General features: G+C 43.1%; 2 protein-coding genes across 3 annotated transcripts in view; both read left to right on the forward strand.

The window, feature by feature from the left end:
• LOC307041308 (receptor-type tyrosine-protein phosphatase beta-like) overlaps window positions 1–3,575 on the forward strand; it is a 109,738-nt gene extending 106,163 nt beyond the window's left edge. For both annotated transcript variants that reach the window (XM_079684623.1, XM_079684624.1), the window contains one exon: window positions 3,117–3,575. In XM_079684623.1, coding sequence (XP_079540749.1) covers window positions 3,117–3,139 — 23 coding nt within the window. In that variant the 3' untranslated portion in view covers window positions 3,140–3,575. The remainder of the gene's footprint in view (window positions 1–3,116) is intronic.
• Window positions 3,576–3,722: 147 nt separating this feature from the next.
• LOC307041309 (fibroblast growth factor receptor substrate 2-like) lies at window positions 3,723–15,013 on the forward strand. The gene is made up of 7 exons (XM_079684626.1): window positions 3,723–4,686; window positions 5,573–5,661; window positions 9,143–9,233; window positions 9,345–9,531; window positions 12,948–13,067; window positions 13,332–13,495; window positions 13,588–15,013. The coding sequence occupies exons 3-7, from the start codon at window positions 9,168–9,170 to the stop codon at window positions 14,623–14,625; spliced, it is 1,575 nt and encodes a 524-aa protein (XP_079540752.1). The 5' UTR covers window positions 3,723–4,686; window positions 5,573–5,661; window positions 9,143–9,167; the 3' UTR covers window positions 14,626–15,013.
• Window positions 15,014–22,378: the final 7,365 nt, after the last annotated feature.

Raw genomic sequence — 22,378 nt, forward strand, 5'->3', positions numbered from 1 at the left:
AGCTCATTGATATCAAACTACAGCTCATTGATATAAAACTACACCTGCAGCTCATTGATATCAAACTACAGCTCATTGATATAAAACTACACCTGCAGCTCATTGATAACAAACTACAGCTCATTGCTATCAAACTACAGCTCATTGATATAAAACTACACCTGCAGCTCATTGATAACAAACTACAGCTCATTGATATCAAACTACAGCTCATTGATATCAAACTACAGCTGCAGCTCATTGATATCAAACTACAGCTCATTGCTATCAAACTACAGCTCATTGATATCAAACTACAGCTCATTGATATCAAACTACAGCTGCAGCTCATTGATATCAAACTACAGCTCAATTATATCAAACTACACCTGCAGCTCATTGATATCAAACTACAGCTCATTGATATCAAACTACAGCTCAATTATATCAAACTACACCTGCAGCTCATTGATATCAAACTACACCTGCAGCTCATTGATATCAAACTACAGCTCATTGATATCAAACTACAGCTCATTGATAACAAACTACAGCTCATTGATTTCAAACTACAGCTCATTGATAACAAACTACAGCTCATTGATATAAAACTACAGCTCATTGATAACAAACTACAGTTCATTGATATCAAACTACAGCTCATTGATTTCAAACTACAGCTCATTGATATCAAACTACAGCTCATTGATATCAAACTACAGCTCATTGATAACAAACTACAGCTCATTGATATCAAACTACAGCTCATTGATATCAAACTACAGCTCATTGATAACAAACTACAGCTCATTGATATCAAACTACAGCTCATTGATAACAAACTACAGCTCATTGATATCAAACTACAGCTCATTGATATCAAACTACACCTGCAGCTCATTGATATCAAACTACACCTGCAGCTCATTGATATCAAACTACAGCTCATTGATAACAAACTACAGCTCATTGATTTCAAACTACAGCTCATTGATATCAAACAACAGCTCATTGATAACAAACTACAGCTCATTGATTTCAAACTACAGCTCATTGATAACAAACTACAGCTCATTGATTTCAAACTACAGCTCATTGATAACAAACTACAGCTCATTGATTTCAAACTACAGCTCATTGATAACAAACTACAGCTCATTGATATCAAACTACACCTGCAGCTCATTGATATCAAACTACAGCTCATTGATAACAAACTACAGCTCATTGATGACAAACTACACCTGCAGCTCATTGATATCAAACTACAGCTCATTGATATCAAACTACAGCTCATTGATAACAAACTACAGCTCATTGATTTCAAACTACAGCTCATTGATAACAAACTACAGCTCATTGATTTCAAACTACAGCTCATTGATAACAAACTACAGCTCATTGATTTCAAACTACAGCTCATTGATAACAAACTACAGCTCATTGATATCAAACTACACCTGCAGCTCATTGATATCAAACTACAGCTCATTGATAACAAACTACAGCTCATTGATGACAAACTACACCTGCAGCTCATTGATATCAAACTACAGCTCATTGATATCAAACTACAGCTCATTGATAACAAACTACAGCTCATTGATGACAAACTACACCTGAAGCTCATTGATATCAAACTACAGCTCATTGATATCAAACTACACCTGCAGCTCATTGATATCAAACTACAGCTCATTGATATCAAACTACAGCTCATTGATATCAAACTACAGCTCATTGATGACAAACTACACCTGCAGCTCATTGATATCAAACTACAGCTCATTGATATCAAACTACAGCTCATTGATAACAAACTACAGCTCATTGATATCAAACTACAGCTCATTGATAACAAACTACAGCTCATTGATGACAAACTACACCTGAAGCTCATTGATAACAAACTACAGCTCATTGATATCAAACTACACCTGAAGCTCATTGATATCAAACTACAGCTCATTGATATCAAACTACAGCTCATTGATATCAAACTACAGCTCATTGATAACAAACTACAGCTCATTGATATCAAACTACAGCTCATTGATATCAAACTACACCTGCAGCTCATTGATAACAAACTACAGCTCATTGATATCAAACTACAGCTCATTGATATCAAACTACAGCTCATTGATATCAAACTACAGCTCATTGATACATTGATATCAAACTACAGCTCATTGATATCAAACTACTGCTCATTGATATCAAACTACAGCTCATTGATAACAAACTACTGCTCATTGATATCAAACTACAGCTCATTGATATCAAACTACACCTGCAGCTCATTTATATCAAACTACAGCTCATTGATATCAAACTACAGCTCATTGATATCAAACTACATCTCATTGATACATTGATATCAAACTACAGCTCATTGATATCAAACTACTGCTCATTGATATCAAACTACAGCTCATTGATAACAAACTACAGCTCATTGATATCAAACTACAGCTCATTGATAACAAACTACAGCTCATTGATATCAAACTACAGCTCATTGATATCAAACTACAGCTTATTGATATCAAACTACAGCTCATTGATATCAAACTACAGCTCATTGATAACAAACTACAGCTCATTGATATCAAACTACAGCTCATTGATAACAAACTACAGCTCATTGATATCAAACTACAGCTCATTGATAACAAACTACAGCTCATTGATATCAAACTACAGCTCATTGATAACAAACTACAGCTCATTGATATCAAACTACAGCTCATTGATATCAAACTACAGCTCATTGATAACAAACTACAGCTCATTGATATCAAACTACAGCTCATTGATATCAAACTACAGCTCATTCATATCAAACTACAGCTCATTGATAACAAACTACAGCTCATTGATATCAAACTACAGCTCATTGATATCAAACTACAGCTCATTGATATCAAACTACAGCTCATTGATATCAAACTACAGCTCATTGATAACAAACTACAGCTCATTGATATCAAACTACAGCTCATTGATAACAAACTACAGCTCATTGATATCAAACTACAGCTCATTGATAACAAACTACAGCTCATTGATATCAAACTACAGCTCATTGTATTGTATTTGAATGATAATAATGATTTATTTGAACTCCTCCACAGAGACGCTGTTCAGCAGACGCTAACCTCTCCACCCGAACGCCACTTTATTTTTTCATCAAAGTTTATATTTGAGATGTTTCCAAACAGAGTAAACGTTATAATATATACAGCTAATGTAAAGTACATACACTTCATATCCGTGTGAAGTTGTGTTTATATATTCCTTCACTGTTTAAATTATGCGCCTGATTTTCATGCTTTATTTGGATTGTTGTCTGAACTCTGTGATGCTGCAGTTTCGTGTTGATAAGAATTATAAATATATATAAACTACATGTCATCAGGATAAAGGTCACTTTATATTATGTATGGAATCAGCTTTGTGTCATAAAAGATCAAGCAACACTTTCTCAGAATCAAGCAAAAATAAGAGTTTAAGAAACTGAGTCAAGCAAAATAAATGTAAAATCCAAAATAAAGCTATAAATTGCAAACAAATTATTTGTGTAATCATGTAAACTATTGGTCTTTATTCTGTTTTACAACACATATCGTTGTTTGCAGTTCTCTTTGCTTCTTTCTCAATGATCAGGCTGTTGCTGTACAATCTGTGGGCTGTCACTCAAACACTGAGTAGCCAATGGGGACGCAGCCCTGAAAGGCCCTCCAACCCAAGAGTGGGCATGATGTATTTTTAACATCCTGCGTATTAATGAAAAACCACAGAAGAAGTCAAATATGTTTTCCTCACATATTCAAATACGATGTTAACAACACTGTCCTCGTGTGACGGGAGCATATCCCAAAACATAGACGATGCTGGTCAAATATATGAAGAATCATTCATCCCAAAACAATTCATAATTATCTTTATAGTAAAATATGTAAAAGGAAAATTGTGAATAATTTCTTCTGAAAATGATAGGTACAACATCTTAAGTCATTTATATTAATTTTATCATTATATATATATATATATATTATTACATTTATAAAATGTATATTATTTACTGTTTTATACACCATATCATCATATAGGCTACCCTCCTCTTAACCGGGGGAAAGTGTCTTCCAATTTCCTTTCTTTTGTGACTTTCTATTAATTAAGAGAGTTCTAATGCAGACTTTTTTAAATGTAATTAAAAGTGTAATGTTTGTACAGTAAATAGAGGAGCTGAAGACCCTCTCAGCTGACCACATGCCGGCGCATGCGCAGCGGCTCTCCCACAGTCCGGCGCATGCGCAGCAAAGCGGCTCTTGCACTGTCCAGCGCATGCGCAGTGCGGCGTGTCTCTAGGAAGTTTACCCAGCAGTGATTTTCTCCCGACAGCAGAAACTCTTCTCTGTAAATTAAACTCGCTTTTCCCCAAGAGAAAGCACGTCTGGACGGATCCTTTGCCCCCGAAGTGTCCCTCAGAAACCTGCTGATGGATGTAACCCGACTCAGCCCGAGTTTAAGCCGAGTTTTGCCCGAGTTTAGCCCGAGTTCTGGATGGTAAACTGTCCGCAGAAGTTGTGTTGTTTTGGCGCTCGGGAGGAAGATGGAGGCTCTGTAGCATCAGGCTAACGGTTATAAATATATATATATATATATATTTACACATATATATACCCTCCACTCACTGACGGGGTGAGTACTGTGTTCAAGTTACACTTAGAGCAGTTCTGTGTGGAGTTAGCAGAGGAGCTAATTAGGTAGCCGAAATCTGTGTTTGCTTGTTGAGAGGTTAGCCTAGCATCCTGCTAACTAGCTGCTGCTGCTGCTAACACTGATGCTGCTTAGCTTCCTGCTAACTAGCTGCCATCCAGAGGTGAAGGGAGTACTTATGTTGTATTTTAGTAGAAGTACAAGCACTCAGATCTGGTAATTTAGTACAAGTAATCAGACTGGATTAGTAAAAATGCTCAGATGTTGTACTTTATTAGAAGTACTCAGATCTTGTACTTGAGTAAATACATACTCTGTTACAGTAAAAGTAGTGATTGTGCAGATTGGTCCATTTCAGAATAATATATATGATATGTTTTATAATGATTGATCATTAAAGTGTTCTCAAAGCTGGTAAAGGTGCAGCTGGTTATATTAACTACAGTACTGTAGGACATCTACTATTAGTTACTTTACACTACAATCACTGCCCGGCTAATTATTTTCCTTTTTAGCCTTCCCTGGCATCAAAGAGAGCTTTAATAACCAACCAGCTTTTGTTATTTGTGTTATGTATTACACGGCTTAGTTGATTACTCGATTATTTTCAATTCGGACATTTCAGAGGTTGTTAATACCCGATTACACACCGCTGCTAAACACAATAGTGACCTAGCTGCAGAGGATCAAGAGAGAGAAGGAAAAGAGGTTTAAAAACAGAGACGTCAGAGAAATACCCAGAAGGAGACAGACAGGAAGTAAACTCTAAGAATAAAGCTGAGGTTTGGCCTCAAAGCCACAGAGGTGTTTTGTTAAATGTGGGATTTAGTTGTTATGAATATTGATGAAAGATTTGTAATGTCTGCAGAGCTGCTGTTAATGTTCACTGATCGACTAAAGCATGAGAGTCCCTCAGCCTCTGAGGATGGGACCAGGGCTACCGGAGGCCGAATCTAGGTCAGTGTCCTTTATTAACCTGGTGTCACTGCTGTTACCATCACTACTGTTACCATCACTACTGTTACTATCACTACTGTTACTATCACTGCTGTTACCATCACTACTGTTACCATCACTACTGTTACTATCACTACTGTTACTATCACTGCTGTTACCATCACTGCTGTTACCATCACTACTGTTACTATCACTACTGTTACTATCACTGCTGTTACCATCACTACTGTTACTATCACTGCTGTTACTATCACTACTGTTACCATCACTGCTGTTACTATCACTGCTGTTACTATCACTACTGTTACCATCACTGCTGTTACTATCACTGCTGTTACTATCACTACTGTTACCATCACTGCTGTTACTATCACTACTGTTACCATCACTGCTGTTACTATCACTACTGTTACCATCACTGCTGTTACTATCACTACTGTTACCATCACTACTGTTACTATCACTGCTGTTACTATCACTACTGTTACTATCACTACTGTTACCATCACTGCTGTTACCATCACTGCTGTTACTATCACTGCTGTTACCATCACTGCTGTTACTATCATTGCTGTTACTATCACTACTGTTACCATCACTGCTGTTACTATCACTACTGTTACCATCACTGCTGTTACCATCACTGCTGTTACTATCACTACTGTTACCATCACTGCTGTTACCATCACTGCTGTTACTATCACTACTGTTACTATCACTGCTGTTACTATCACTGTTACCATCACTGCTGTTACTATCACTGCTGTTACCATCACTGCTGTTACCATCACTGCTGTTACTATCACTGCTGTTACTATCACTGCTGTTACTATCACTACTGTTACCATCACTACTGTTACCATCACTGCTGTTACTATCACTGCTGTTACTATCACTGCTGTTACTATCACTACTGTTACCATCACTACTGTTACTATCACTGCTGTTACCATCACTGCTGTTACTATCACTGCTGTTACCATCACTGCTGTTACCATCACTGCTGTTACTATCACTGCTGTTACTATCACTACTGTTACCATCACTACTGTTACCATCACTACTGTTACTATCACTGCTGTTACCATCACTGCTGTTACCATCACTGCTGTTACCATCACTACTGTTACCATCACTGCTGTTACCATCACTGTTACCATCACTACTGTTACTGTCACTGCTGTTACTATCACTGCTGTTACCATCACTACTGTTACTATCACTGCTGTTACTGTCACTGCTGTTACTATCACTGTTACCATCACTGCTGTTACTATCACTGCTGTTACTGTCACTACTGTTACCATCACTGCTGTTACCATCACTGCTGTTACTATCACTGCTGTTACTATCACTACTGTTACCATCACTACTGTTACCATCACTACTGTTACTATCACTGCTGTTACCATCACTGCTGTTACCATCACTGCTGTTACCATCACTACTGTTACCATCACTGCTGTTACCATCACTGTTACCATCACTACTGTTACTGTCACTGCTGTTACTATCACTGCTGTTACCATCACTACTGTTACTATCACTGCTGTTACTGTCACTGCTGTTACTATCACTGTTACCATCACTGCTGTTACTATCACTGCTGTTACTGTCACTGCTGTTACTATCACTGTTACTATCACTGCTGTTACTATCACTGTTACTATCACTGCTGTTACTATCACTGCTGTTACTATCACTGCTGCTACTATCACTGCTGTTACCATCACTGCTGTTACCATCACTGTTACTATCACTGTTACTATCACTGTTACTATCACTGTTACTATCACTGCTGTTACCATCACTGTTACTATCACTGTTACTATCACTGTTACTATCACTGCTGCTACTATCACTGCTGTTACCATCACTGTTACTATCACTGTTACTATCACTGCTGTTACCATCACTGTTACTATCACTGTTACTATCACTGTTACTATCACTGCTGCTACTATCACTGCTGTTACCATCACTGCTGTTACTATCACTGCTGTTACCATCACTACTGTTACCATCACTACTGTTACTATCACTGCTGTTACCATCACTGCTGTTACTATCACTGCTGTTACCATCACTACTGTTACCATCACTGCTGCTACTATCACTGCTGTTACTATCACTGCTGTTACCATCACTGCTGCTACTATCACTGCTGTTACTATCACTGCTGTTACCATCACTGCTGTTACTATCACTGCTGTTACTATCACTGCTGTTACTATCACTGCTGTTACTATCACTGCTGTTACTATCACTGCTGTTACTATCACTGCTGTTACTATCACTGCTGTTACTATCACTGCTGTTACTATCACTGCTGTTACCATCACTGCTGCTACTATCACTGCTGTTACTATCACTGCTGTTACCATCACTGCTGTTACCATCACTGCTGCTACTATCACTGCTGTTACTATCACTGCTGTTACCATCACTGCTGTTACTATCACTGCTGTTACTATCACTGCTGTTACTATCACTGCTGTTACTATCACTGCTGTTACCATCACTGCTGTTACTATCACTGCTGTTACTATCACTGCTGTTACCATCACTGCTGTTACTATCACTGCTGTTACTATCACTACTGTTACTATCACTGCTGTTACTATCACTGCTGTTACCATCACTGCTGTTACTATCACTGCTGTTACTATCACTGCTGTTACTATCACTGTTACTATCACTGTTACTATCACTGCTGTTACTATCACTGCTGTTACCATCACTGTTACTATCACTGTTACTATCACTGCTGCTACTATCACTGTTACTATCACTGCTGTTACTATCACTGCTGTTACTATCACTGCTGTTAATATCACTGTTACTATCACTGCTGTTACTATCACTGCTGTTACCATCACTGTTACCATCACTGTTACCATCACTGTTACCATCACTGCTGTTACTATCACTGCTGTTACTATCACTGTTACTATCACTGCTGTTACTATCACTGCTGTTACTATCAATGTTACTATCACTGCTGTTACTATCAATGTTACTATCACTGCTGTTACTATCACTGCTGTTACTATCAATGTTACTATCACTGCTGTTACTATCAATGTTACTATCACTGCTGTTACTATCAATGTTACTATCACTGCTGTTACTATCACTGGAGTTACCACCACTGGAGTTATTACACTGTTATTAGAGGGTTATTTTCACTATAATTACACTAGTATCTTGGGTCAGTTTGTAATTAGAGATTCTGATAGGAATCAGGCGTTGTTATTTGGTAAACATGTAATACATAACACCTCCCATCAGTAACTGAGCATAGTTACTGACGTGTGTGTGTGTGTGTGTGTGTGTGTGTGTGTGTGTGTGTGTGTGTGTGTGTGTGTGTGTGTGTGTGTGTGTGTGTGTGTGTGTGTGTGTGTGTGTGTGTGTGTGTGTGTGTGTGTGTGTGTGTGTGTGTGTGTGTGTGTGTGTGTGTGTGTGTGTGTGTGTGTGTTAGATGTCAGATGGTGCTCTGAAGAACCATGGGTAGCTGTTTAAGCTGTCCAGAGAAAGACTTGGTTCCAGATAATGATCAGAGTAAATTCAAGGTGAGTGTTTCCTGTTCCTCAGGTCAGACGCTAAATCAGTGAACGAGCCCTGTTGTTGTTGTTGTTGTTCACCTGCTGCTATTTTTAACCTGTTGTTGTTCACCTGGTCAGGTGATAAACGTGGACGACGATGGGAACGAGTTGGGCTCAGGTGTGATGGAGCTGACGGACGCTGAGCTCGTCCTCCACACTCATCGCCGTGACGATGTCAGGTGGCCTTACCTGTGCTTACGTCGCTATGGTTACGACTCCAACCTGTTCTCATTTGAGAGCGGTCGGCGCTGCCAGACGGGCCAAGGTACGGGTCACATGATGCGGGTCCCTCCACTGAGACAGGGACACTCCACTGGGGCGGGGACTCTCTACTAGGGCGGGGACACTCTACTAGGGCGGGGACACTCCATTGGGGAAGGGACACTCCACTAGGGCGGGGACACTCCACTGAGGCAGGGACACTCCACTGAGACAGGGACACTCCACTGGGGCAGGGACCCTCCACTGAGACAGGGACACTCCACTGAGACAGGGACACTCCACTGAGGCAGGGACCCTCAACTGAGAAAGGGACACTCCACTGAGGCAGGGACACTCTGCTGAGGCAGGGACAATCCGCTGAGGCAGGGACACTCCACTGAGACAGGGACACTCCACTGAGACAGGGACCCTCTACTGAGGCAGGGATACTCCACTGAGGCAGGGACCCTCTACTGAGACAGGGACACTCCACTGAGTCAGGGACACTCCACTGAGACAGGGACACTCCACTGAGACAGGGACACTCTACTGAGGCAGGGACACTCCACTGAGGCAGGGACCCTCTACTGAGACAGGGACACTCCACTGAGTCAGGGACACTCCACTGAGACAGGGACACTCCACTGAGACAGGGACACTCCACTGAGACATGGACACTCCACTGAGGCAGGAACACTCTACTTAGGCAGGGACCCTCTACTGAGGCAGGGACACTCCGCTGAGGCAGGGACACTCCACTGAGGCAGGGACACTCCACTGAGGCAGGAACACTCTACTTAGGCAGGGACCCTCTACTGAGACAGGGACACTCTGCTGAGGCAGGGACACTCTACTGAGGCAGGGACACTCCACTGAGGCAGGAACACTCTACTGAGGCAGGGACACTCCACTGAGGCAGGAACACTCTACTTAGGCAGGGACCCTCTACTGAGACAGGGACACTCTGCTGAGGCAGGGACACTCTACTGAGGCAGGGACACTCCACTGAGGCAGGAACACTCTACTGAGGCAGGGACACTCCACTGAGGCAGGAACACTCTACTGAGGCAGGGACACTCCACTGAGGCAGGAACACTCTACTGAGGCAGGGACACTCCACTGAGGCAGGGACACTCTACTGAGGCAGGGACACTCCACTGAGGCAGGAACACTCTACTTAGGCAGGGACCCTCTACTGAGACAGGGACACTCTGCTGAGGCAGGGACCCTCCACTGAGGCAGGGACACTCTACTGAGACAGGGACACTCCACTGAGACAGGGACACTCTACTGAGACAGGGACACTCCACTGAGACAGGGACACTCTACTGAGACAGGGACACTACACTGAGACAGGGACACTCCACTGAGGCAGGGACACTCCACTGAGACAGGGACACTCCACTGAGGCAGGGACACTCCACTGAGGAAGGGACACTCTACTGAGGCAGGGACACTCCGCTGAGGCAGGGACACTCCACTGAGGCAGGAACACTCTACTTAGGCAGGGACCCTCTACTGAGACAGGGACACTCTGCTGAGGCAGGGACCCTCCACTGAGGCAGGGACACTCTACTGAGACAGGGACACTCCACTGAGACAGGGACACTCTACTGAGACAGGGACACTCCACTGAGACAGGGACACTCTACTGAGACAGGGACACTACACTGAGACAGGGACACTCCACTGAGGCAGGGACACTCCACTGAGACAGGGACACTCCACTGAGGCAGGGACACTCCACTGAGGAAGGGACACTCTACTGAGGCAGGGACACTCCGCTGAGGCAGGGACACTCCGCTGAGACAGGGACACTCTGCTGAGGCAGGGACACTCCACTGAGACAGGGACACTCCACTGAGGCAGGGACACTCTACTGAGACAGGGACACTCCACTGAGGCAGGGACACTCCACTGAGGCAGGGACACTCCACTGAGGAAGGGACCCTCCACTGAGACAGGGACCCTCGACTGAGGCAGGGACACTCTACTGAGGCAGGGACCCTCCGCTGAGGCAGGGACCCTCCACTGAGACAGAGACACTCCGCTGAGGCAGGGACACTCTACTAGGGCAGGGACCTCCAGTGTGTCCGATGATGTTTGATGGTATCTGGTTGTGTCTGACGGTGTTTGATGGTGTCTGGTTGTGTCTGACGATGTTTGATGGTATCTGATTGTGTCTGACGGTGTTTGATGGTGTCTGGTTGGTGTTTGATGGTGTCTGGTTGTTGTTTGATGGTGTCTGGTTGTGTCTGACGGTGTTTGATGGTATCTGATTGTGTCTGACGGTGTTTGATGGTATCTGGTTGTGTCTGACGGTGTTTGATGGTGTCTGGTTGTGTCTGACGGTGTTTGATGGTATCTGGTTGTGTCTGACGGTGTTTGATGGTGTCTGGTTGTGTCTGACGGTGTTTGATGGTATCTGGTTGTGTCTGACGGTGTTTGATGGTATCTGGTTGTGTCTGACGGTGTTTGATGGTGTCTGGTTGGTGTTTGATGGTGTCTGATTGTGTCTGACGGTGTTTGATGGTGTCTGGTTGTGTCTGACGGTGTTTGATGGTGTCTGGTTGGTGTTTGGTGGTATCTGATTGTGTCTGACGGTGTTTGATGGTGTCTGGTTGGTGTTTGATGGTGTCTGGTTGTGTCTGACGGTGTTTGATGGTGTCTGGTTGTGTCTGACGGTGTTTGATGGTATCTGATTGTGTCTGACGGTGTTTGATGGTGTCTGGTTGGTGTTTGATGGTGTCTGGTTGTGTCTGACGGTGTTTGATGGTGTCTGACGGTGTTTGATGGTGTCTGGTTGTGTCTGACGGTGTTTGATGGTGTCTGGTTGGTGTTTGATGGTATCTGGTTGTGTCTGACGGTGTTTGATGGTGTCTGGTTGGTGTTTGATGGTGTCTGGTTGGTGTTTGATGGTATCTGGTTGTGTCTGACGGTGTTTGATGGTGTCTGGTTGGTGTTTGATGGTGTCTGGTTGTGTCTGACGGTGTTTGATGGTATCTGGTTGTGTCTGACGGTGTTTGATGGTATCTGATTGTGTCTGACGGTGTTTGATGGTATCTGGTTGTGTCTGACGGTGTTTGATGGTGTCTGGTTGTGTCTGACGGTGTTTGATGGTATCTGGTTGTGTCTGACGGTGTTTGATGGTGTCTGGTTGGTGTTTGATGGTATCTGGTTGTGTCTGACGGTGTTTGATGGTATCTGGTTGTGTCTGACGGTGTTTGATGGTGTCTGGTTGGTGTTTGATGGTATCTGGTTGTGTCTGACGGTGTTTGATGGTATCTGGTTGTGTCTGACGGTGTTTGATGGTATCTGGTTGTGTCTGACGGTGTTTGATGGTATCTGGTTGTGTCTGACGGTGTTTGATGGTGTCTGGTTGGTGTTTGATGGTATCTGGTTGTGTCTGACGGTGTTTGATGGTGTCTGGTTGGTGTTTGATGGTATCTGGTTGTGTCTGACGGTGTTTGTGTCTCTCAGGGATCTTTGCCTTCAAGTGTTCCCGTGCAGAGGAGATCTTCAACATGCTGCAAGAGGTGATGCACAGCCACAGCATCAGGGTGGTGGAGGAGGCAGTGCTGGAGCCTGCTACTGCTGCAGGTACACACACACACACACACACACACACACACACACACACACACACACACACACACACACACACACACACACACACACACACACACACACACACACACACACACACACACACACACACACACACACACACACACACACACACACACACACACACACACACACACACACACACACACACACGCACACACACACTCTCACGCTCACTCACACATACATTATGGAAGCCTGCTTCATCCTGGAATGAAACGTGTTTGTGTGTTTTAGTTCTGGGTTACTCGGTGCCCACGGTTCCTAACGGAGTGACCAGGATCCCGTCTGTGGGTGAGGCCCCGTCTCACCCTTCCTCCCGTCACCCGTCTGTGGCATCCACCCGCCTGCCCTCAGTGGGGGAGGAGTCAACCCACCCCCTGCTGGTGGCCGACGACGCGGTGAGACACACTTCCTGTTCATCACTTCCTGTTCCTCGCTATGATTTCTTCCTTTTACTGATCACTAACCTGACCCCCCTGTGTTCCTGCAGGTCCACACCTATGTAAACACCACGGGGCTCCTGGAGGATCAGCCCAGCCCCCTGACTGTCGCCTCCCCCCCCCTGGAGAGTCCCACCTCTGCCCCCCCGACCCCCCCGCCTCCCCCGAGGGCGCGCTGTGAGCCTCCCCCTCCCCCCACGGAGCCCCAGGTGGTGCTGGAGCCTCAGGGCGTCCGCTTTGTGTTGGGACCCACCCCCGTCCAGAGGCAGCTGATGAAGCAGCAGGAGACCCAGGGAGAGGGGGAGGGGCCTACAGAGGGGGAAGAGCCTCTGGATGGGGAGGGTCCTCAGCAGGAAAACAAGCTCCTAGAGACTAATGGACACGCCTCCCCTCCCCCCTTAATCTCCACGGCCCCCCGCCGCCACCGCCCGCCCCCCCTCACCCCGGACCTGCAGAACGTCAACAATTCTGCTCAGCGCCGCACTGCCCTCTTGGACTATGAGAACCTGCCAGCACTGCCCCCCGTGTGGGAGGCGCGCAAGCTGAGCGGGGGGGAGGAGGCAAGGACGCCGGCGCTGAACGGCTTCAACCACCCTCTGACTCACCCTCTGTCACACCCTCTAATTCACCCTCTGACTCACCCTCTGTCTCACCCGCTGACTCACCCTCTGTCTCACCCTCTGTCCGCCGCCCTCGAGTGCTCGCACAACTACGTGAACACGGAGAACGTGACGGCGCCGCTCAGCGCCCGGCCGGACACGACGCGCCGCCGCCCCCCCGAAGGTCCGTCCATCTTCAACTTCGACTTCCGCCGGCCGGAGCCCAAGACCCTGAACTACATCGAGGTGGACACGGACGGCGGAAACAAAGGCGCGTCGGACAGCAGCAACCCCCCCACGCCGCGCACCCCCACCTCCCCCCCGCTGCCCCCCAACACCCCCACCCGCCGCACAGAGCTCTACGCCCTCATCGACATCGAGCGCACCGCCGCCATGTCCAACCTGCAGAGGGCCCGGCCGCGGGACGACGGCACCTCACGCAAAACACGACATAACAGCACCGAGCTGCCGACCAAGAGCACCGCGTGACCACTTCCTGTTGCTGACTTAAACACTTCCTGTTCACCACTTCCTCTTTCTGACAAAGGGGACGGGAGACTTCCTGTTTACCACTTCCTGTTGACCACTCCCTATTTTTGACAGAGGGGGCAGGACACTTCCTGTTTCTGACAGGGACATGGTGACGGGACACTTCCTGTTTATACTCTGACGGAGATGTGGTGACAGGCCAATTCCTGTTTATACTCTGTTGGGGGGCTCTGGACTCTGAGACGGACTTCCTGTGAGCGCCGCCCCGGTGGTACGGATCAGTATTACTGAACAAAGCATTCCATGTATCTTTTGTACGATGACGGCGCTGCTGTCGCTCCGCAGGACCGTTCGTTGGTTCTGCACAATAAATGTCTGTTTTGTTTTACCCTGCTGTCATCATTCCTTCAGTCCGAGTATTATTACCAACTGTTACTGAATACTGTTATGACAGCTGTTACCAACTGTTGTTACTACCTACTGTTACCATCTACTGTTACTACCTACTGTTACTAACTACTGTTAACGCCTACTGTTCCTACCTACTGTTACGACTACTGTTACCATCTACTGTTACAAACTACTGTTAACGCCTACTGTTACGACTACTGTTACCGACTACTGTTGCTACCTACTGTTACTACCTACTATTACCGTCTACTGTTGCTACCTACTGTTACCGACTACTGTTACCGTCTACTGTTACTACCTACTGTTACCGTCTACTGTTACTGACTACTGTTACCGACTACTGTTATTACCTACTGTTACCGACTACTGTTATTACCGTCTACTGTTACCGACTACTGTTATTACCTACTGTTACCGTCTACTGTTATTACCTACTGTTACCGACTACTGTTACCGTCTACTGTTGCTACCTACTGTTACCGACTACTGTTACCGACTACTGTTACCGACTACTGTTATTACCTACTGTTGCTACCTACTGTTACCGACTACTGTTACCGTCTACTGTTATTACCTACTGTTGCTACCTACTGTTACCGTCTACTGTTACCGACTACTGTTATTACCTACTGTTACCGACTACTGTTACCGTCTACTGTTATTACCTACTGTTACCGTCTACTGTTATTACCTACTGTTACTACCTACTGTTACCGACTACTGTTATTACCGTCTACTGTTATTACCTACTGTTGCTACCTACTGTTACCGTCTACTGTTACCGACTACTGTTATTACCTACTGTTACCGACTACTGTTACCGTCTACTGTTATTACCTACTGTTATTACCTACTGTTACCGTCTACTGTTATTACCTACTGTTACTACCTACTGTTACCGACTACTGTTATTACCGTCTACTGTTATTACCTACTGTTATTATCTACTGTTACCGACTACTGTTATTACATACTGTTACCGACTACTGTTACTATCTACTGTTACCGTCTACTGTTACCGACTACTGTTATTACCTACTGTTACCGACTACTGTTACCGACTACTGTTTCTAACTACTGTTATTACCTACTGTTATTACCTACTGTTACCGACTACTGTTACTACCTACTGTTACCGTTTACTGTTTCTAACTACTGTTATTACCTACTGTTATTACCTACTGTTACCGACTACTGTTACTACCTACTGTTACCGTTTACTGTTTCTAACTACTGTTATTACCTACTGTTATTACCTACTGTTACCGACTACTGTTACTACCTACTGTTACCGTTTACTGTTTCTAACTACTGTTATTACCTACTGTTATTACCTACTGTTACCGACTACTGTTATTACATACTGTTACCGACTACTGTTACTACCTACTGTTATTACCTACTGTTATTACCTACTGTTACCGACTACTGTTATTACCTACTGTTACCGACTACTGTTATTACCTACTGTTACCGACTACTGTTATTACCTACTGTTACGTCTACTGTTATTACCTACTGTTACCGTCTACTGTTACCGACTACTGTTATTACCTACTGTTACCGTCTACTGTTACCGACTACTGTTATTACCTACTGTTACTACCTACTGTTACCGTTTACTGTTACTAACTACTGTGGCTACCTACTGTTACCGACTACTATTACTACCTACTGTCACCGACTACTGTTATTACCTACTGTTACCGACTACTGTTACTACCTACTGTTACCGTTTACTGTTACTAACTACTGTGGCTACCTACTGTTACCGACTACTATTACTACCTACTGTTACCGTCTACTGTTATTACCTACTGTTACCGACTACTGTTATTACCGTCTACTGTTATTACCTACTGTTACCGACTACTATTATTACCGTCTACTGTTATTACCTACTGTTACCGACTACTGTTATTACCGTCTACTGTTATTACCTACTGTTACCGACTACTGTTATTACCTACTGTTACCGTCTACTGTTACCGACTACTGTTATTACCGTCTACAGTTATTACCGTCTACTGTTATTACCTACTGTTACCGAATACTGTTATTACCTACTGTTACCGTCTACTGTTATTACCTACTGTTATTACCTACTGTTACCGACTACTGTTATTACCTACTGTTACCGACTACTGTTATTACCTACTGTTATTACCTACTGTTACCGACTACTGTTATTACCTACTGTTATTACCTACTGTTACCGACTACTGTTATTACCTACTGTTACCGACTACTGTTATTACCTACTGTTACCGTCTACTGTTATTACCTACTGTTACCGACTACTGTTATTACCTACTGTTACCGACTACTGTTATTACCTACTGTTACTACCTACTGTTACTACCTACTGTTATTACCTACTGTTACCGTCTACTGTTATTACCTACTGTTACTACCTACTGTTATTACCTACTGTTACCGACTACTGTTATTAACTACTGTTACCGTCTACTGTTACCGACTACTGTTATTACCTACTGTTACCGACTACAGTTATTACCTACTGTTACCGACTACTGTTATTACCTACTGTTACGACTACTGTTATTACCTACTGTTACTACCTACTGTTACCGACTACTGTTATTACCTACTGTTACCGTCTACTGTTATTACCTACTGTTACCGTCTACTGTTATTACCTACTGTTACCGACTACTGTTACCGACTACTGTTATTACCGTCTACTGTTATTACCTACTGTTACCGTCTACTGTTATTACCTACTGTTACCGTCTACTGTTACCGACTACTGTTATTACCGTCTACTGTTATTACCTACTGTTACCGTCTACTGTTATTACCTACTGTTACCGTCTACTGTTATTACCTACTGTTACCGACTACTGTTACCGACTACTGTTATTACCGTCTACTGTTATTACCTACTGTTACCGTCTACTGTTATTACCTACTGTTACCGTCTACTGTTACCGACTACTGTTATTACCTACTGTTACCGACTACTGTTACCAACTACTGTTATTACCTACTGTTACCGACTACTGTTACCAACTACTGTTATTACCTACTGTTACCGTCTACTGTTATTACCTACTGTTACCGACTACTGTTACCGACTACTGTTATTACCTACTGTTACCGACTACTGTTACCAACTACTGTTATTACCTACTGTTACCGACTACTGTTACCGACTACTGTTATTACCTACTGTTACCGTCTACTGTTACCGACTACTGTTATTACCTACTGTTACCGACTACTGTTACCAACTACTGTTATTACCTACTGTTATCGACTACTGTTACTACCTACTGTTACCGACTGCTGTTACTACCTACTGTTACCGTTTACTGTTACCGACTACTGTTACTACCTACTGTTACCGACTGCTGTTACTACCTACTGTTATCGTTTACTGTTACCGACTACTGTTATTACCTACTGTTACTGACTACTGTTACTACCTACTGTTACCGTCTACTGTTACCGACTACTGTTATTACCTACTGTTATTACCTACTGTTACTGACTACTGTTACTACCTACTGTTACCGACTACTGTTATTACCTACTGTTACCAACTACTGTTATTACCTACTGTTACTGACTACTGTTACTACCTACTGTTACCGTCTACTGTTACTACCTACTGTTACCGACTACTGTTATTACCGACTACTGTTATTACCGACTACTGTTATTACCTACTGTTACCGTCTACTGTTACCGACTACTGTTATTACCTACTGTGGCTACCTACTGTTACCAACTACTGTTATTACCTACTGTTACTGACTACTGTTACTACCTACTGTTACCGTCTACTGTTACTACCTACTGTTACCGACTACTGTTATTACCGACTACTGTTATTACCGACTACTGTTATTACCTACTGTTACCGTCTACTGTTACCGACTACTGTTACTAACTACTGTGGCTACCTACTGTTACCGACTACTATTACTACCTACTGTTACCGACTACTGTTATTACCTACTGTTACCGTCTACTGTTACCGACTACTGTTATTACCGTCTACTGTTATTACCTACTGTTACCGACTACTGTTATTACCTATTGTTACCGACTACTGTTATTACCTACTGTTACCGTCTACTGTTACCGACTACTGTTATTACCGTCTACTGTTATTACCGTCTACTGTTATTACCTACTGTTACCGACTACTGTTATTACCTACTGTTACCGACTACTGTTATTACCTACTGTTATTACCTACTGTTACCGACTACTGTTATTACCTACTGTTATTACCTACTACTGTTATTACCTACTGTTATTACCTACTGTTACCGACTACTGTTATTACCTACTGTTACCGTCTACTGTTACCGACTACTGTTATTACCTACTGTTACCGACTACTGTTATTACCTACTGTTACCGTCTACTGTTACCGACTACTGTTATTACCGTCTACTGTTATTACCTACTGTTACCGACTACTGTTATTACCTACTGTTACCGACTACTGTTATTACCTACTGTTACCGTCTACTGTTACCGACTACTGTTATTACCTACTGTTACCGTCTACTGTTATTACCTACTGTTACTACCTATTGTTACTACCTACTGTTATTACCTACTGTTACGACTTCTGTTATTACCTACTGTTACCGACTACTGTTATTACCTACTGTTACCGACTACTGTTATTACCTACTGTTACCGACTACTCTTATTACCTACTGTTACCGACTACTGTTATTACCTACTGTTATTACCTACTGTTACTACCTACTGTTACTACCTACTGTTACCGTCTACTGTTATTACCGTCTACTGTTATTACCTACTGTTACCGACTACTGTTATTACCGTCTACTGTTATTACCTACTGTTACCGTCTACTGTTATTACCTACTGTTACCGACTACTGTTATTACCGTCTACTGTTATTACCTACTGTTACCGACTACTGTTATTACCTACTGTTACCGTTTACTGTTACCGACTACTGTTATTACCTACTGTTACCGTCTACTGTTACCGACTACTGTTATTACCTACTGTTACCAACTACTGTTATTACCTACTGTTACCGTTTACTGTTACCGACTACTGTTATTACCTACTGTTACCGTCTACTGTTACCGACTACTGTTACTACCTACTGTTACCGACTACTGTTATTACCTACTGTTACCGTCTACTGTTACTACCTACTGTTACCGACTACTGTTATTACCGTCTACTGTTATTACCTACTGTTATTACCTACTTTTACAGACTACTGTTACCGACTACTCTTATTACCTACTGTTACCGTCTACTGTTACCGACTACTGTTACCACCTACTGTTACCGTTTACTGTTACTAACTACTGTTGCTACCTACTATTACCGACTACTATTACTACCTACTGTTACCGACTACTATTACCGACTACTGTTATTACCTACTGTTACAGACTACTGTTATTACCTACTGTTATTACCTACTGTTACCGTCTACTGTTACCGACTACTGTTATTACCTACTGTTACAGACTACTGTTATTACCTACTGTTACCGACTACTGTTATTACATACTGTTACCGTCTACTGTTACCGACCACTGTTACTACCTACTGTTACCGTCTACTGTTACCGACTACTGTTATTACCTACTGTTACCGACTACTGTTACTACCTACTGTTACCGACTGCTGTTACTACCTACTGTTACCGTTTACTGTTACCGACTACTGTTATTACCTACTGTTACCGACTACTGTTACTACCTACTGTTACCGACTGCTGTTACTACCTACTGTTACCGTTTACTGTTACCGACTACTGTTATTACCTACTGTTATTACCTACTGTTACTGACTACTGTTACTACCTACTGTTACCGACTACTGTTATTACCTACTGTTACCGACTACTGTTACCGTCTACTGTTATTACCGTCTACTGTTATTACCTACTGTTATTACCTACTGTTACTGACTACTGTTACTACCTACTGTTACCGACTACTGTTACTACCTACTGTTACCGACTACTGTTATTACCTACTGTTACCGTCTACTGTTATTACCTACTGTTATTACCTACTGTTACCGTCTACTGTTATTACCTACTGTTACTACCTACTGTTACCGACTACTGTTATTACCGTCTACTGTTATTACCTACTGTTATTACCTACTGTTACCGACTACTGTTACTACCTACTGTTATTACCTACTGTTATTATCTACTGTTACCGACTACTGTTATTACATACTGTTACCGACTACTGTTACTATCTACTGTTACCGTCTACTGTTACCGACTACTGTTATTACCTACTGTTACCGACTACTGTTACTACCTACTGTTACCGTTTACTGTTTCTAACTACTGTTATTACCTACTGTTATTACCTACTGTTACCGACTACTGTTACTACCTACTGTTACCGTTTACTGTTTCTAACTACTGTTATTACCTACTGTTATTACCTACTGTTACCGACTACTGTTATTACATACTGTTACCGACTACTGTTATTACCTACTGTTATTACCTACTGTTACCGACTACTGTTATTACCTACTGTTACCGACTACTGTTATTACCTACTGTTACCGTCTACTGTTACCGACTACTGTTATTACCTACTGTTACCGTCTACTGTTACTGACTACTGTTATTACCTACTGTTACTACCTACTGTTACCGTTTACTGTTACTAACTACTGTGGCTACCTACTGTTACCGACTACTATTACTACCTACTGTCACCGACTACTGTTATTACCTACTGTTACCGACTACTGTTACTACCTACTGTTACCGTTTACTGTTACTAACTACTGTGGCTACCTACTGTTACCGACTACTATTACTACCTACTGTTACCGTCTACTGTTATTACCTACTGTTACCGACTACTGTTATTACCGTCTACTGTTATTACCTACTGTTACCGACTACTATTATTACCGTCTACTGTTATTACCTACTGTTACCGACTACTGTTATTACCGTCTACTGTTATTACCTACTGTTACCGACTACTGTTATTACCTACTGTTACCGTCTACTGTTACCGACTACTGTTATTACCGTCTACAGTTATTACCGTCTACTGTTATTACCTACTGTTACCGACTACTGTTATTACCTACTGTTACCGTCTACTGTTATTACCTACTGTTATTACCTACTGTTACCGACTACTGTTATTACCTACTGTTACCGACTACTGTTATTACCTACTGTTATTACCTACTGTTACCGACTACTGTTATTACCTACTGTTATTACCTACTGTTACCGACTACTGTTATTACCTACTGTTACCGTCTACTGTTATTACCTACTGTTACCGACTACTGTTATTACCTACTGTTACCG

The sequence above is a fragment of the Notothenia rossii genome (assembly GCF_949606895.1).
Source record: "Notothenia rossii genome assembly, chromosome: 5".
In the NCBI taxonomy this organism is placed as follows: Eukaryota; Metazoa; Chordata; class Actinopteri; order Perciformes; family Nototheniidae; genus Notothenia; species Notothenia rossii.

What these genes read in the sequence shown, in the direction of transcription:
- LOC307041309 (XM_079684626.1), top strand. Translation starts at nt 9,168, where the DNA reads ATGGGTAGCTGTTTAAGCTGTCCAGAGAAAGACTTGGTTCCAGATAAT. An exon ending in ATGATCAGAGTAAATTCAAG is followed by an intron (nt 9,234 to 9,344) that starts GTGAGTGTTTCC and finishes TCACCTGGTCAG; the next exon opens with GTGATAAACGTGGACGACGA. An exon ending in GCGCTGCCAGACGGGCCAAG is followed by an intron (nt 9,532 to 12,947) that starts GTACGGGTCACA and finishes TGTGTCTCTCAG; the next exon opens with GGATCTTTGCCTTCAAGTGT.